This window comes from Carcharodon carcharias, chromosome 2 (assembly GCF_017639515.1).
Source record: "Carcharodon carcharias isolate sCarCar2 chromosome 2, sCarCar2.pri, whole genome shotgun sequence".
NCBI classification, from domain to species: domain Eukaryota; kingdom Metazoa; phylum Chordata; class Chondrichthyes; order Lamniformes; family Lamnidae; genus Carcharodon; species Carcharodon carcharias.
This window is the reverse complement of record NC_054468.1, coordinates 164039786-164052984: the sequence shown is the minus strand read 5'-3', so window position 1 is coordinate 164052984 and position 13199 is coordinate 164039786. Positions and strand designations below refer to the sequence as shown.

The 13199-nt window shown below is 40.5% G+C and overlaps 1 protein-coding gene across 6 annotated transcripts in view; it reads right to left on the bottom strand.

Annotated features, from left to right (window-relative positions):
- The window catches only part of usp34 (ubiquitin specific peptidase 34), a 269588-nt gene that overhangs the window by 66212 nt on the left and 190177 nt on the right, over positions 1 to 13199 (bottom strand). For all 6 annotated transcript variants that reach the window (XM_041211861.1, XM_041211887.1, XM_041211870.1 and 3 more), the window contains 7 exons: positions 11111 to 11206; positions 7062 to 7126; positions 6875 to 6950; positions 6697 to 6744; positions 5769 to 5834; positions 2892 to 2972; positions 2597 to 2682 (listed from right to left, as the gene is read on the bottom strand). In XM_041211861.1, the coding sequence (XP_041067795.1) occupies positions 2597 to 2682; positions 2892 to 2972; positions 5769 to 5834; positions 6697 to 6744; positions 6875 to 6950; positions 7062 to 7126; positions 11111 to 11206 (518 nt within the window). The remainder of the gene's footprint in view (positions 1 to 2596; positions 2683 to 2891; positions 2973 to 5768; positions 5835 to 6696; positions 6745 to 6874; positions 6951 to 7061; positions 7127 to 11110; positions 11207 to 13199) is intronic.

Here is a 13199-nt window from a genome sequence, read left to right as displayed (position 1 = left end):
GTCTATTTTTCCTTAGATAAGGGGACCAAAACTGTTCAGAGTATTCTAGGTGTGGTCTAACAAGCACTTGTGTAGCTTTAGCAAGATTTGCTTATTTTTATGCTCCATTCCCTTTGAAATAAAGGCCAACATTCCATTTGCCTTCCTTATTACCTGTTGAACTTGTATTTTAGCTTTTTGGGATTCATGCATGAGGACTCCAAAATCCCTCTATGCTGCAGCCTTCCACAGTCTTTCTCCATTTAAATAATATTCATCTCCTCTATTCTTCTTGCCAAAGTGCATAATCTCACATTTTCCCACATTATATTCCATCTGCCACTTTTTTGCCCACTCACTTAACCTGTTTATATCCCTTTGTAGGCTCTTTGTGTCATCCTCACCACTTGCCTCCCACCTATTTTTGTATCATCCACAAATTTGGTGATAGTACATTCAATTCCTTCATCTAAATCATTAATATATTTTGTAAACAACTGAGGCCCCAGCACTGATCCCTGTGGCACTCCACTAGTTACAGGTTGCCATCCTAAAAATGCCCCCCTTATCCCAACTCTCTGTTTTCTATTAGTTAGACAATCTTCTATCCATGCTAATATACTACCCCCAACACCATGGGCTCTTATCTTATTAAGTAGCCTTACGTGCTGCACCTTATCGAAATCCAAATATATTAGATCTGCTAGTTCTCCTTTATCTATCCTGCTTGTTACCTCCTCAAACAATTCTAATAAATTATCATAAGATCACTCTCCTTCCAAGAGGAGAGATTCATTACAGCAGTACCAGGGTAATCCGAGACCTGAAGCTGCAAGCTATGAAATGAAATTCCACAGAAAGAACTTTTTTTCACCAGAGAAATGGAGATGTCACGAGATCCAGGTTTATATAAAAACAAAGGTATGCAAATGGGAACAAATTATTTATGCAAGCTCAAAATATGGGCCTAGATACTTGTTTTTCAAGTGTCAAGCGAGTCTAGAAATTTGAATTTTACCCCTGACACCGTATACACATGGATCCTCAAAGCAGGCAAAGCTGTGTAAAAGGAACCAGATGAAGGTCTGATTCACAAGATCATTAACCAAGAAAGCCATTTGGTCATTCTTAATCCAATCACCCAGACAAATGCTACTGTCCTGCCCACTGCAGCATGCAACTATTTCTTAAATCTCCACCACTGACTGAAAATTTGCCCCACACATTCATAAATCTTGGACGAAGCAAAAAGTAATCATATCAGTCCTAAATTTATCTTTTAATTGTTTAAACCTGTGGTTTCTTGTTCCACATTTACAATTTAAACCAATATTTCAGCTTTTTTTCCATGTTTCCTGATCTCTCTATTACAACATCACCTCTCAGAAACCTTACAAGGCTAAAAAGCCCAAGCTTCTTAAGTCTTCCATCATATGTCAGGTCTTTGGCGGATCAGTCTCACAGATGTTCTCTGCCTCCAGCACTTCAACATCTAATGTGCATTTCAACCATCAGTATTCAAGGTGCCGTCTGACCAAAGCACTATGAATTTAATGTAATAATTTGACTATCTTAGCTATACAGTTCTGCGCTATAGGCATTGTTGATTATTGCTCTGCATACATGTAGGGAGAATTTTAACCCCAAAGGATAGGTGGGAAGCAAAAAAATATTAAGTCTCAAACCTGACCCCAATGGAGGAGGGTAACTAATCTGCTTTCTGGAGAAGGGTTGGTCAGTAAAAGCTTAAGAAGGCTATGTTCCTTCACCTCCATAGAATTTATTTTAAATCCATGGAGGTGGTTTCCAGGGGCTCTGAAAACCATATAGGCACAATGTGTCAAATGGACACCATTTGCACTGTAAATTTCAAATACCTCTTGTGTGGAACATTATCAAAGGCCTTTTGTAAGTCATGGTAGACCATGCAGAGCTTTCCAGTACACTTAGGTTGCAACATCTAAGAAGTCAAGGAGATTGATCAGACAGGGTCTTCTTCTCCTGAATCCATGTTGACTGCTATTTACCAGATTATCAAGTTTACTTTTGATAATTAAGAAAAATGTTGAACCTTCTATAACTATAATACAAATAATCAAATTTGTCATGTAACATTATCAGTCTTGCTAGACCAATACTGTAAGTATGCGTGGATTTTAACTGGACAGGCTCGAACTACAGAATATTAAATTCATATTTTATGTACCTAGGTATACACCAGGAAGCTTGAAAAAAGAATGAGGGAGGGAGTAGGAATCAGAAGTTAGTGCATGCATTTTCGGAATGAGGTAGAGAAGGGTTGGGGTTGCACAAGAGAAGGATGGAGCTGGGAAGTGGCAATGGCTAAAAAGAGTGGGCAAGTAGTTTGAGAAGAACTGAGCATTTTTCATACATGGCATTGGAGGTGAGGATGGTGAGGAGGTGGGGGTGGAGTAGGAGGCGATAGTCAGAGCAGGTGAGTCATTCAAGGAGTTTGAGATTATGCTCATCCTCCAGAATACTGGAACAAAATTAGGATTTGGCTGCGGAGAGGGAGCATTGGTATTACTTCAGATGGAAATCAAAACCTATTCTTTACAAAATACATTCAGAAATATAGAAGTGATTTTGTCATTACCCATCTTCCATTCCTGGTTGCAGATAGAGGTGTGCATGCACTGGTCGGAGCCTCTGAATCACATGAATACATAAACGCTGGAACATCTGCAGAGCCCAAAGTAAGGTGTAAAGGGAAAGGATTTTATAATCACATCTTAAATTTTATCAAAACAATTTTATTACTGAAAGTATTAACTACAAAGATATCACAAATTAGAATGGCCATGGAAAATAGTCTCTGTGAAATATGCTTTAATGATGAAAAATACTGTCATTAATTGCAATTACTCCAACTGAACTAAAGCACTTCATACCTGTCTTACAATCTGATTTGGACACTTAATGAGGATTTGCATTGGCCACCAGTCATCATCCGCCATTCGGTCCAAAAACCACTGTATAGACAAAAGACTAAATTAGCATTTTGAAATTATACCAAAATAATCCAGAGCGTTTGAACAAAAGCTCCATGTTACAATTCTCACTATTTCACACTCAACACTGGAATTAATATATACATGCAACTATATCATTACATCAATAAGTTCCCACTATCAGGCATATAGTGTTGCTGATTATTCAACTCAAAAATCCATACACAAAGCAACTAATTATCTGTATTCTGAATTTGTCAGGAAAGAGGTGTAGTTGTTTAAGGTACAGGTTTTTTTGTCAGCAGCTTGCATTTCAGCAGATTTTAGAGGGCATGTCAGCAACAAATTAGGTTGCAACATTGTCAAAGTGATACCCTATAACAAGGTATTTTCAGTTCCACATTAAAACCAAGGTGTAGGAACAAACACGTTAAAAATCTAACAAAAAAAATTAAATAATTCAGAAAAGGAAATTTCTTTACCATGGTAACACAGAGGCTCCAAGTCAGGAATAATGTGGTCATGGAATATGATGCTTTGTCTCTGGATAGCAGCACTCCCACAACAGTTCTCTGCCCACTACCCATGACTGTCCAGGAGCCAGAAGGCAGGCTGAGCCAGGCTGTCCCTGCACCTGTGGAGAGTTCACAGTCTATAGCAGGTCCATTTGGGATCTGTGCTCGAGAAGTCTGAGGGCCAAATCATTCCCATCACCATATTCCAGAAACACAGTTTAGTCCCTCTATAAATCTCCCGTAAGTGGACATTCACTTAGGAGCAATGATATGTAGCCATGGGAAAAGTGGATAAGAGGGTAGTCTGATAGTGATAAGGCACTCTTTATTGTAGATGAAAAGGAAACAAGTGTGGATGTGTACACTAAAAATTTGGAGATCGGAGGATGAAGCAGATTTGACTGCAGGGGTTCTGTCTTTATGGATTGTAGAATGGAGCAATTGTATGGAAAGACTGAAGGAGGATTCCTGCTGCCCTTTGTTAGTGAAGCAGTTGAAAGTGGCCCTGAAGAGGGCCAGATAAATATGCTTAGCAGCCACAAGAGGTGCTCCTCTTCTACTTTCAAAAAAGACTCATATTTCTAAAGAATCCTTCATGATCACAGGACGTCCCAAAACACCTTACAGCGCATGAAGTTTAGCCACTGTTGCAATGTTAAGAAAAAAAAAAATCACCTCCCCAGACAAGGTGTCAATCACTTGAGCAAAAGAGACAGTCTGCAGCAATTTGAGATTGAAAATCTCTCATTCATAAGGCCAAAAATAAAGACCTTTTTGAAAAAGAGTGGTCTGAATTTTCGAGACGTAAATAATGGCTCATAAAAATACACAAACAGTTTTTGGGGGAGCAGCTTGTCCTTGAACTGCACCTAGTGCTAGAGCAGGCAATCTGACTTCATAGGTTTCTGATATTCATTTCCATGTAAATTACCTCAGTGCACCCTTTTTAGGCACAGCAAATGCAACAACTGAAAAGCCACAAGGAAATTCAGATCAGTTCTATTCATTCATAAATGGGGAAAAGGATTAGCATTTGTTTATCCTGTACATACTGATCATTTTTTGAGCAGTACCACCTTCTACTCTGCAGCTCTACTTGATTATTATTGGAAATCAGAACTATTTTATGAGGGTGTGCTCTAAGGATATTAAATAGAATTCTTGATAAGGTACATGATTTGTGTAAGAGGCTTGGCTGGTGAATGGCCCTTTCTCATTCCATGCTTTAATTTCTTCTGATATAAAACAGTATCATATGGAACAAAGGTGAAGAAAGAAGAGCATTCATGAGAATTATTAAACAGGAAAATGTTACTTCATATTTTAAATTGCATAAAATTTTTAATTTAACATTTTATAGTTCACTTGTGCATGACCACACATCGTTAGAGTGACTCAATGGTCTACTTTATGGACAAGTTTAGTTCTTCATCTAACCTATGTAATTTTCAAACTATTTAGGCTATATTAACTTTACCCATGTGTGAATAAACAACATACTCACTTAATGATCCTGTTAAAACATTGTTTGAGTGACTTGAGAGTTTGTGGAGCTTGTTGGTCAATAAATGATAACTTTGAATAAAAAACTATTCATTAATTGCTTTTTATATGTGTCTAGTTAATGCAGCTGCTTTGATTAGCTCAAGTAAGTAAACAAACATAATTAACATAATAGACTGTGGTCACTTGAACAATCATATTTTCGTTGTAGAAACACAACACTTTAAGATGCATTGCCTTTAGGAGCTATGAAGCTACAGTCACCTACTGGGTGCACAACATTTAATGATTTAGTACTACTTGGTATATGTGCTGCATGACATGAGTTTGTCAGCTGCTGTGTGGATTTGAAGAGAGAAAAAAAAAGACTGTTCTCAGCTGGAGACAATAAAAGATGTTTTTTTGAAGACAAAGATGAATGCTGGAGAAATTTTCCTACAACATAAAAGTAAATAGGTTTTAAACCTACTAAATGATTTAAATTGATCTACAAGAAACTGGATATATAGGAACAATCCTAAAATGAATAAAAGAAAGGTGGAGTTATGTACAAGCAGAGTCAACTAGACCCATGTTTTAAAGGGACAGAATCCTGCAATTGTTGTTCCCTGCCTTTTGTGGCTTGGGGTTATTCTGAGGTTTCTGGAATATAACAAATGAAGAATAGGCAGTGAAGCTCCAGCAACATCACAGCTGACAGTTTAAATATCTAGTAAGAAACTCTTTTCCTTTAGAACTTTAAAAGCAGTCATTTAAAACAGTTAAAGAATGTTACCAATGGATCTGATAGGTTCCTCACCTCACAAGCTGCCTGGCTGTTATTAAATTGTTTTGTCAAAAGCTCAATCCATTGCAACATGGTGGGCTATGAAAAAAAAGAATTGTAATACCAGGTTATGGCATGCCATCCATAAGCTAAAACTTATAAACTTGATGCTTTATGAGGGAAGGAAAAAGATCAAAAGGTTAATTAGTTGATCCATAAATTCTAAATTTCCTGTCCCCTCAAAATATGATGTGGTTAGTAAATGCATGAACAGACATTTCAATGGTCAAGATCACAATACTAGATTCTGAGAAGTGACAGAAACCAACAGAAAAATGTATTTCCTCTTGTATCAATACATCCAACCGTTTCATGCCAAACACTCCTCTGTTGATGGAAGCAACTCCCAATATAATGTGGCTCCATCGGCATATATAATCGCCTCTAAATATGAATCTGAACTGGGGATTTTGGCAACCAATCCCAATAATATCCTTATCTAAAGTTGCAACAAAGTAACACTCTGAGCATGAAGCATGGTTACTTCCACCAGTCCCCACCCTACATCTGCTCACTCACACGGGTTCCCTAGCCAATGTTGGTTAACTAGCCACATACCAGAAATTAACCATGACCCTCATACCTATCAGGCTACCAGGGGCCATATCTACATTTTTGACATTGTGTGTTTTCATAAAGCAATATACTGTTCCATTGAGTTAACAAATTCATACGTTACAATTAAAAACAAGATAAATACTCCATTCCGACGAAGAGTTATATTGGTCTTGAAACGTTAACTCTGTTTCTCTCTCCACAGATGCTGCCAGACCTGATGAACTTTTCCAGCACTTTTTATTTCAGATATCCAGCAGCTGCAGTAGTTATTTTACTTGCTCCTTGCTTATTCATATTTTATTCATGTACATTATTTGCAATATATTTAATAACTTGCACTTGCCTTTTCTTTGGAATGGATAAATGTTTCCAGGACAAAAGAGGTGCTTAGCTACAATCAAAGAAACATTCAATGTTAACAATCATATGTATGACTCGACAATCCTTTATTTTAAATACGAAAAGGAGATATCTGTTTCTGAAGTTTTATCTGCAAAAGTCAACTATGAAACAACACTCACCTTAGCAGTCATAAGCGATACTGCTTTTGGGTCTGGTAATGTGCTAGGGATACTACTGCATAACTGCCACATAAAACTGGAAAAACAGAATTTATTTTTTCATTATTTTTTTCCCCCAATGTGACTCTCCAATAGTCTAGACAAGTTACATTGATGCAAGGTCAGATTTCAATCCAACAGCACTTACCCAAAGTAGGTATGCTCAAAGATGTTCTTGTCCTGCAGAAACTGCATGTTGTCATGCCAGATCCACTACAATATAAAAAAGTCACTGAGAAAAATCCTCAAGGTGAAGCAGCAATGAAGATTTTTATGCACTAAAATTGAGATTTGTTCAAGAACAAATGTTCACTGCATTTTCCTTAATATTCTTTTAAAAAGCAACATTCATTGCATTCGCATATATTCAACACCATTTTATACTTATCATTACAGTTTGTGTGCAGCATGTTGCATGTCTCAACAAAATAGCAGAAAGAGGAAAAAAGACTTGCATTTATACAGTGCTTTTCATAACTACCAGATGTCTCAAAGCACTTTGCAGCCAATGAAATACTTTAGAACTGCAGTCACTGCTGTAATGTAGAAAACATGCAACCAATTGGCACATAGCAAACTCTACAAACAGCAATGTGATAACGACCACATAATCTATTTTTTTGTGATATCGATTAAGGCTTTTTTGGCCATATTGGCCAGGATGTACCAGATTTCTGCAAGGGGCTACTCCTGTAAAAACAGCCTTTTTCTCTCCCATATTTGCTGCTGATGCAAACATGGGACAGTAACAGGTTGTAATTGGCGCAGCAGCGAAATAAGCAGCTGCGAATATTTGGAGATAGAGACTGTGGGACGTACGGGGCCAGGCATTTGCCTCCTGCCCCGGGCTCCAACCCACATTGCCCCAGCTCCCACTGCTTTCCAAAGCCTCAGAGTAGACACACGTTCGGTCACCCCCCCAAGGCCAACTCTCCAGATCTCTCTTCCCCTCTCATTGCATCCCAATACCTGTGGAGTGAGAGTAAGTGAGAGTGAGTGACAGAGAGTGTGAAGGAGTGCTGGGAGGTAGGGACCCAAAGGGTGGGTGAGGGTAAGTGACAATGGTGGGTGGGCTGAGAGAGAAGTGGAGAGAGTGGATGGGCGAGGACGAGAAGGTGGGCGGGAGGGCAAATGAGGAACGGCCGGCAGGCAGATGAGGGTGGGTGGGAGGGAGGGATGGAAGGAGGTCAGGTGAGGGCGGGTGGTCAGGAGGGAGGGGGGAGGGTGGGCCGTTAGGCGAGGGCAGGTGATTGGGAGGGAGGGGAGAGGTTGGACATTCAGGCGAGGTCGGGTGGTTGGGGAGGAGGGAGGGTGGGCCGTCGGGCGAGGGCAGGTGGTTGGGGGGGAGGGAGGGTGGGCTGTGGGTGAGGGTGGGAGGGAGGACCGTTGGTCAAGTGCGGGTGGCTGGGAGGGAGGATCGTTGGGTGAGGGTGGGGGGAGGAGGGTGTTGGGGAGGGAGAGTGGTTGGTCAGGTGAAGGTGGGCAAGCGAAGGCGGGGAGGGAGGGCTGTCGTGCAAGGGTGGGTGTATGGGAGGGCGGCCAGGCGAACAAGAGTAGTTGGGTGGGTGGGTGGTGGGTGGGCAGCCGGGCAAGCGAGGGTGAGTGGGTGGGTGGCCGGGCAAGCGAGAGTGGTTGGGAGGGTGGGCGGCAGGTCAGGCAAGCGAGGGCGGGTGGGTGGACGGGCGAGTGAGTGAGGGCGAATGAGTGAGAGTGGCTGGTGGGTGGGCAAGTGAGGGAGGGCGGTCGAGCGAGTGAGCGAAGGTGTGTGTGAGAGGGAGGCGAGAGTGTGTGTTTGGCTCACACCCAGTCTTGGGGTTTGCATTGACCCTCACTCCCACACACCATTACACACTTCACCCACTCTCATTGGGTAAGGGTGAGTGAGCGGGCGCCTGAGACTGGGAGTTAGCTGGACACACAGATGCACATGCATACACCCTTTCACTCCCTATTGGTCATCTTTATGTGTTCCTCATTTAAAAAAAATTATCAGTTTATTGTTTTGACATTTTTTGCTGGACACACATATGCACAGGTCTACACCCTTTCACTCTCTATTGGTCATCTTTATGTATTACTCTTTTTAAAAAAAAATTATCAATTTATTGTTTTGACATTTTTTGCTCAGCAAATTTTCTTTTCATACAACAGCTTTTAAAAAAAATTCATGTTTAATGTTCTGCCAAACTTTATCTTTCCAAAATTTGCTCATTGGCCCCTTGAGTGAGAAAGAAGTTGAAATGTTGCCCCCCACGCAAAAAGGTTGGACAAGCCTGTTTTACATACACCTGAGCAGGGAGATGGAGCCTCGATTTAATGTCTCATCCAAAAGAATTCAGCACTGCAGTGATCCCTCAGGACTGCACTAGAGGATCACCCTTGAATTTTGTGCACAAGCTCTGAAGAATTACTTGAACCCGGTATAATAAAGATAATTTTCATTAATGATCAAAAGTGCTTAAATGGAACCATTAACTTCAGGTTTAATACTAATCTATGTGCACATTTCTTCTAATTCAGCATAAATCAATAGGCTATAGACTGATTTATATTATCTTAGGTGAGAGTGTACCTCATATATGATAAATGACTTTTAACTCAAGGTTGAGAAATGCCAGGCAGATTTATATAACGCAGAAGCCCAATTAAGCACAACAAATCAAGGTAGAGGCTCAGGGATGGTATCTGATTATTCTTCAAAAGTGCATTATGTGAGGTTATACATGGCATGTAAATATCATTTTAGGTGGGTTTGCTAGGATATTGAACATGTGCATGAAACATAGGCCTTGTAAGTCTTTGGTATATTCGCACATACAGCTTCTGCACTTGATGAAGAATATTGAGCCTGCAGAGAAAGGCATACAAAAGCTTATGACCTTTTAGTTGCAAGGATAAGGTACAAAAGATGAAGGCTTAGAAATTGGACATCATTGTGCCTGTTTTACTGACATAAAACTGATGCAGTAAGACCCAGGTTTGGGGGCCAACATCCTAAAATTGTGAGTGAGCAACCAGTCATCACTGGTGGCCATCTGAAATAGGCATTAGGCCCTTCATTTTCAGGTGCAAGGAACCTAACAGCTGTTTTAGTCACCCTCACAAACAGCGAGACGTGACCAGTAGGGTTTGTGTCAAGCCTTCCCCAGTCAAGGTTCTTCAACGGCCATTGTAGCCAGCTAAAGGCAGGTTTTTTTCCCCTTACCCAAGTTCTTACAGAAGCCTTTCTTTGGATTCAGAAGGAGCAAGAGAGTGTTTCTCTTACTCCACAATCATCACCATCATCCTCCACCCTGGTTTCCTGTTCCAGCATCCACCACGACCCTTATACTGGTACTCAACTTGAGACCACTGGTAGCAGGGTAAGCAGCCAGACAATCATCCTCATGAAATGTATTAGCTACCTTTGAAGATGCAATAGTCACCAGCAGCTCACAGAATTGTTAATGAGGCTTGAGGTCCAATTTCAGGGTGACGCGAGTCCTCCAGTTAGGGCTCTCGCTGCCTACCCGGATGATTCTCGACCCAGAAATGGGCACAGACCAATTTGGTGTCTTTTGATGTTGTTGCCGAGCGTCAGTGAGGTTTCACAAATATCATTTTCTTCACTTATCTAAACTCAATGAGGCTTTGCTTCCCTTTGACAGGCTTGAGATAGCTGGTATAGTTTAACGTCAAAACTTTTATTAAGAACTATTTACAAAGACCTCAGGGTAAGCACAAGGTATTCAGGAGGCAGACTCCTAGCTCTCTTGGTGCCTCTTGGTCATCTGACTACTGATATTACAGTTAAATCATCAATATAATCATGGTCTCATTAATATATGCATTAACCCATTACTCTACAAAGACAGCTTTCTAATCAAGAGTTATTTATTTTTAAAAATGCAGGCTTTTAGAGGACCTGATTTGCTTCTCAAATAAGGAAATTGGATATAGTTTAATTGTCTGTTTACCTTTGGGGGTTGTAGAAGGATTTCCTAGAAATTTTCAGCCATACGTTATTTTGCTTTCCCAGGATATAGCACTACTAGGTGGTATGTGGAAGGTAAATGGGGTTGCACCATCAGTATAATGGGGCAGACTTGATGGTCTTTTCTTGTTTTTTTGTACACCTATCAAACATTACTTCTAATCTATTCCGTCAACATTTTTTCCATTAAGTAGAGTCAACAAGTCAGAAAAATACAACAATACCTCCAAAAGTTCTGGTGAAACATCAAAGCTGTACTCCTTCCCATTTTCTTCCTCTGTGTCCACACGTTTGTAAAACAGCATGTATGCGCTGTGTGTCTAAGATCAAAATACTGCATCAGCAAACTAAAACATCAGACATTTCTTCCCTTGGCAAAGTATATAATCATGACGCTAGGTTTGTACACGGGGAACAGGTTTGATTGAAAACTCATAAGTGCAGTATCGGTTTCTCTTATGGATGATGAGTGCATTGCTAAAGGTGCCATACAATTGCAGCTATTTTATAGAGTATATCAATTAGTGATTGCATATACCTGCCATCAAGATCCCATAAAATCATCTAAAATATTTTGAAATTTCTTTGTGCACTAGCTTTTTCATCAGTAACTGAAATTTCTATTATCCAAAATGAGGATTTAACTAAAATAAAATTTTCCCAGGTGCAATCAGTCGTACTTGTGGGATATTTTTCTAGAGCCCCTGCACTTTTCTTCAGATAATTTTGGAAAACAAAAAGGGGCCAATTAAAAATATTTACTAAAGATAACATCTTTATTGAAAAGAATCCGAAGCTAAGTTTGTGAGACACAAAATGGTGACAATAGTCTGATGATTTATCTGTTGCAGCTTTTGTTGTGTTCCAAAATTTTTTAACAGTATATTAAACAGAGAGGTGGGGAGAGAAAGAGGAAAACAGAGACACATCAAAATCTTTCTCCATTTAATGGGACTTCAATATTCAAAAAGACCGTTGGTTGCATTTTGAAGCCAACTAGTTATCCACTTGTGGTTTGTTGACAGAAAAGATCAATGGGTAAAGGGTTAAGGGTGAGGTGAATGATAACAAAGCAATGGGAAGGGCATGATATGGAGTTGGATGGTTGTTCAGAGCAGAAGAGGTAGGAGTGAAAAGATGGTTGAAAGGTGAAGAGCTTGGGGACAATGAAAAAGGAGTAGGTGGGAAAACATATGTGACTGGAGGAGAAAGGGAAGGCAACTACAAAAGGCAAGGTAGTTATTCTCCCCACCACACCCATACAAGGTGAAAAGAAGGAATATAACACGGAGTGTGAAAAAAATGTGAAAACAAGCAGTTGCACCACAAAAGAGAGAAACTGGTGGGACAAAAAGGAAAAACAAAGCAACAAGTAGGGGTTACCAAATTTCCTGCCTTAGTCTGTACTGTATCCATAAGAACATAAGACATGGGAGCAGAAATTAGGCCATTTGGCCCATTGAGTCGGCTCCACCATTCAATCATGGCTGATAAGTTTCTCAACCCCATTCTCCCGCCTTCTCCCCGTAACCTTTGATCCCCATACCAATCAAGAACCTATCTATCTCGATCTTAAATACACTCAATGACATGGCCTCCATAGCCTTCTGTGGCAATGAATTCTACAGATTCACCACTCTCGCTAAAGAAGTTTCTCCTCATCTCTGTTCTAAAAGGTCTTCCCTTTGCTTTGAGGCTGTGCCCTCAGGTCCTAGTCTCTCCTACTAATGGAAACATCTTCCCCATGTCCACTCTATCCAGGCCTTTCAGTATTCTGTAAGTTTCAATCAGATCCCCCCTCATCCTTCTAAACTCCATAGAGTATAGACCCTCAAACATTCCTCATACGTTAAGCCTTTCATTCCTGGGATCGTTCTCGTGAACCTCCTCCAGACCCTCTCCAGGGCCAGAACGTCCTTCCTATTCTAAATGTGGTCTCACATAAAGCCTCAGCAGCACATCCCTACTTTTATATTCCAGTCCTCTCGAAATAAATGCCAACATTGCATTTGCCTTCCTAACTACCGACTCAACCTGCAAGTTAACCTTAAGAGAATCCTGGACTAGAACTCCCAAGTCCCTTTGCACCCCAGATTTCTGAATTCTCTCCCCATTTAGAAAATAGTCTATGCCTCTATTCTTCCTACCAAGGTGCATGACCTCACACTTCCCCACGTTGTATTCCATCTGCCACTTCTTTGCCCATTCTCCTAACCTGTCTAAATCCTTCTGCAGCCTCCCTGTCTCCTCAATACTACCTGTCCCTCCACCTATCTTTGTATCATCTGCAAACTTGGCCTGGATGCCCTCAAT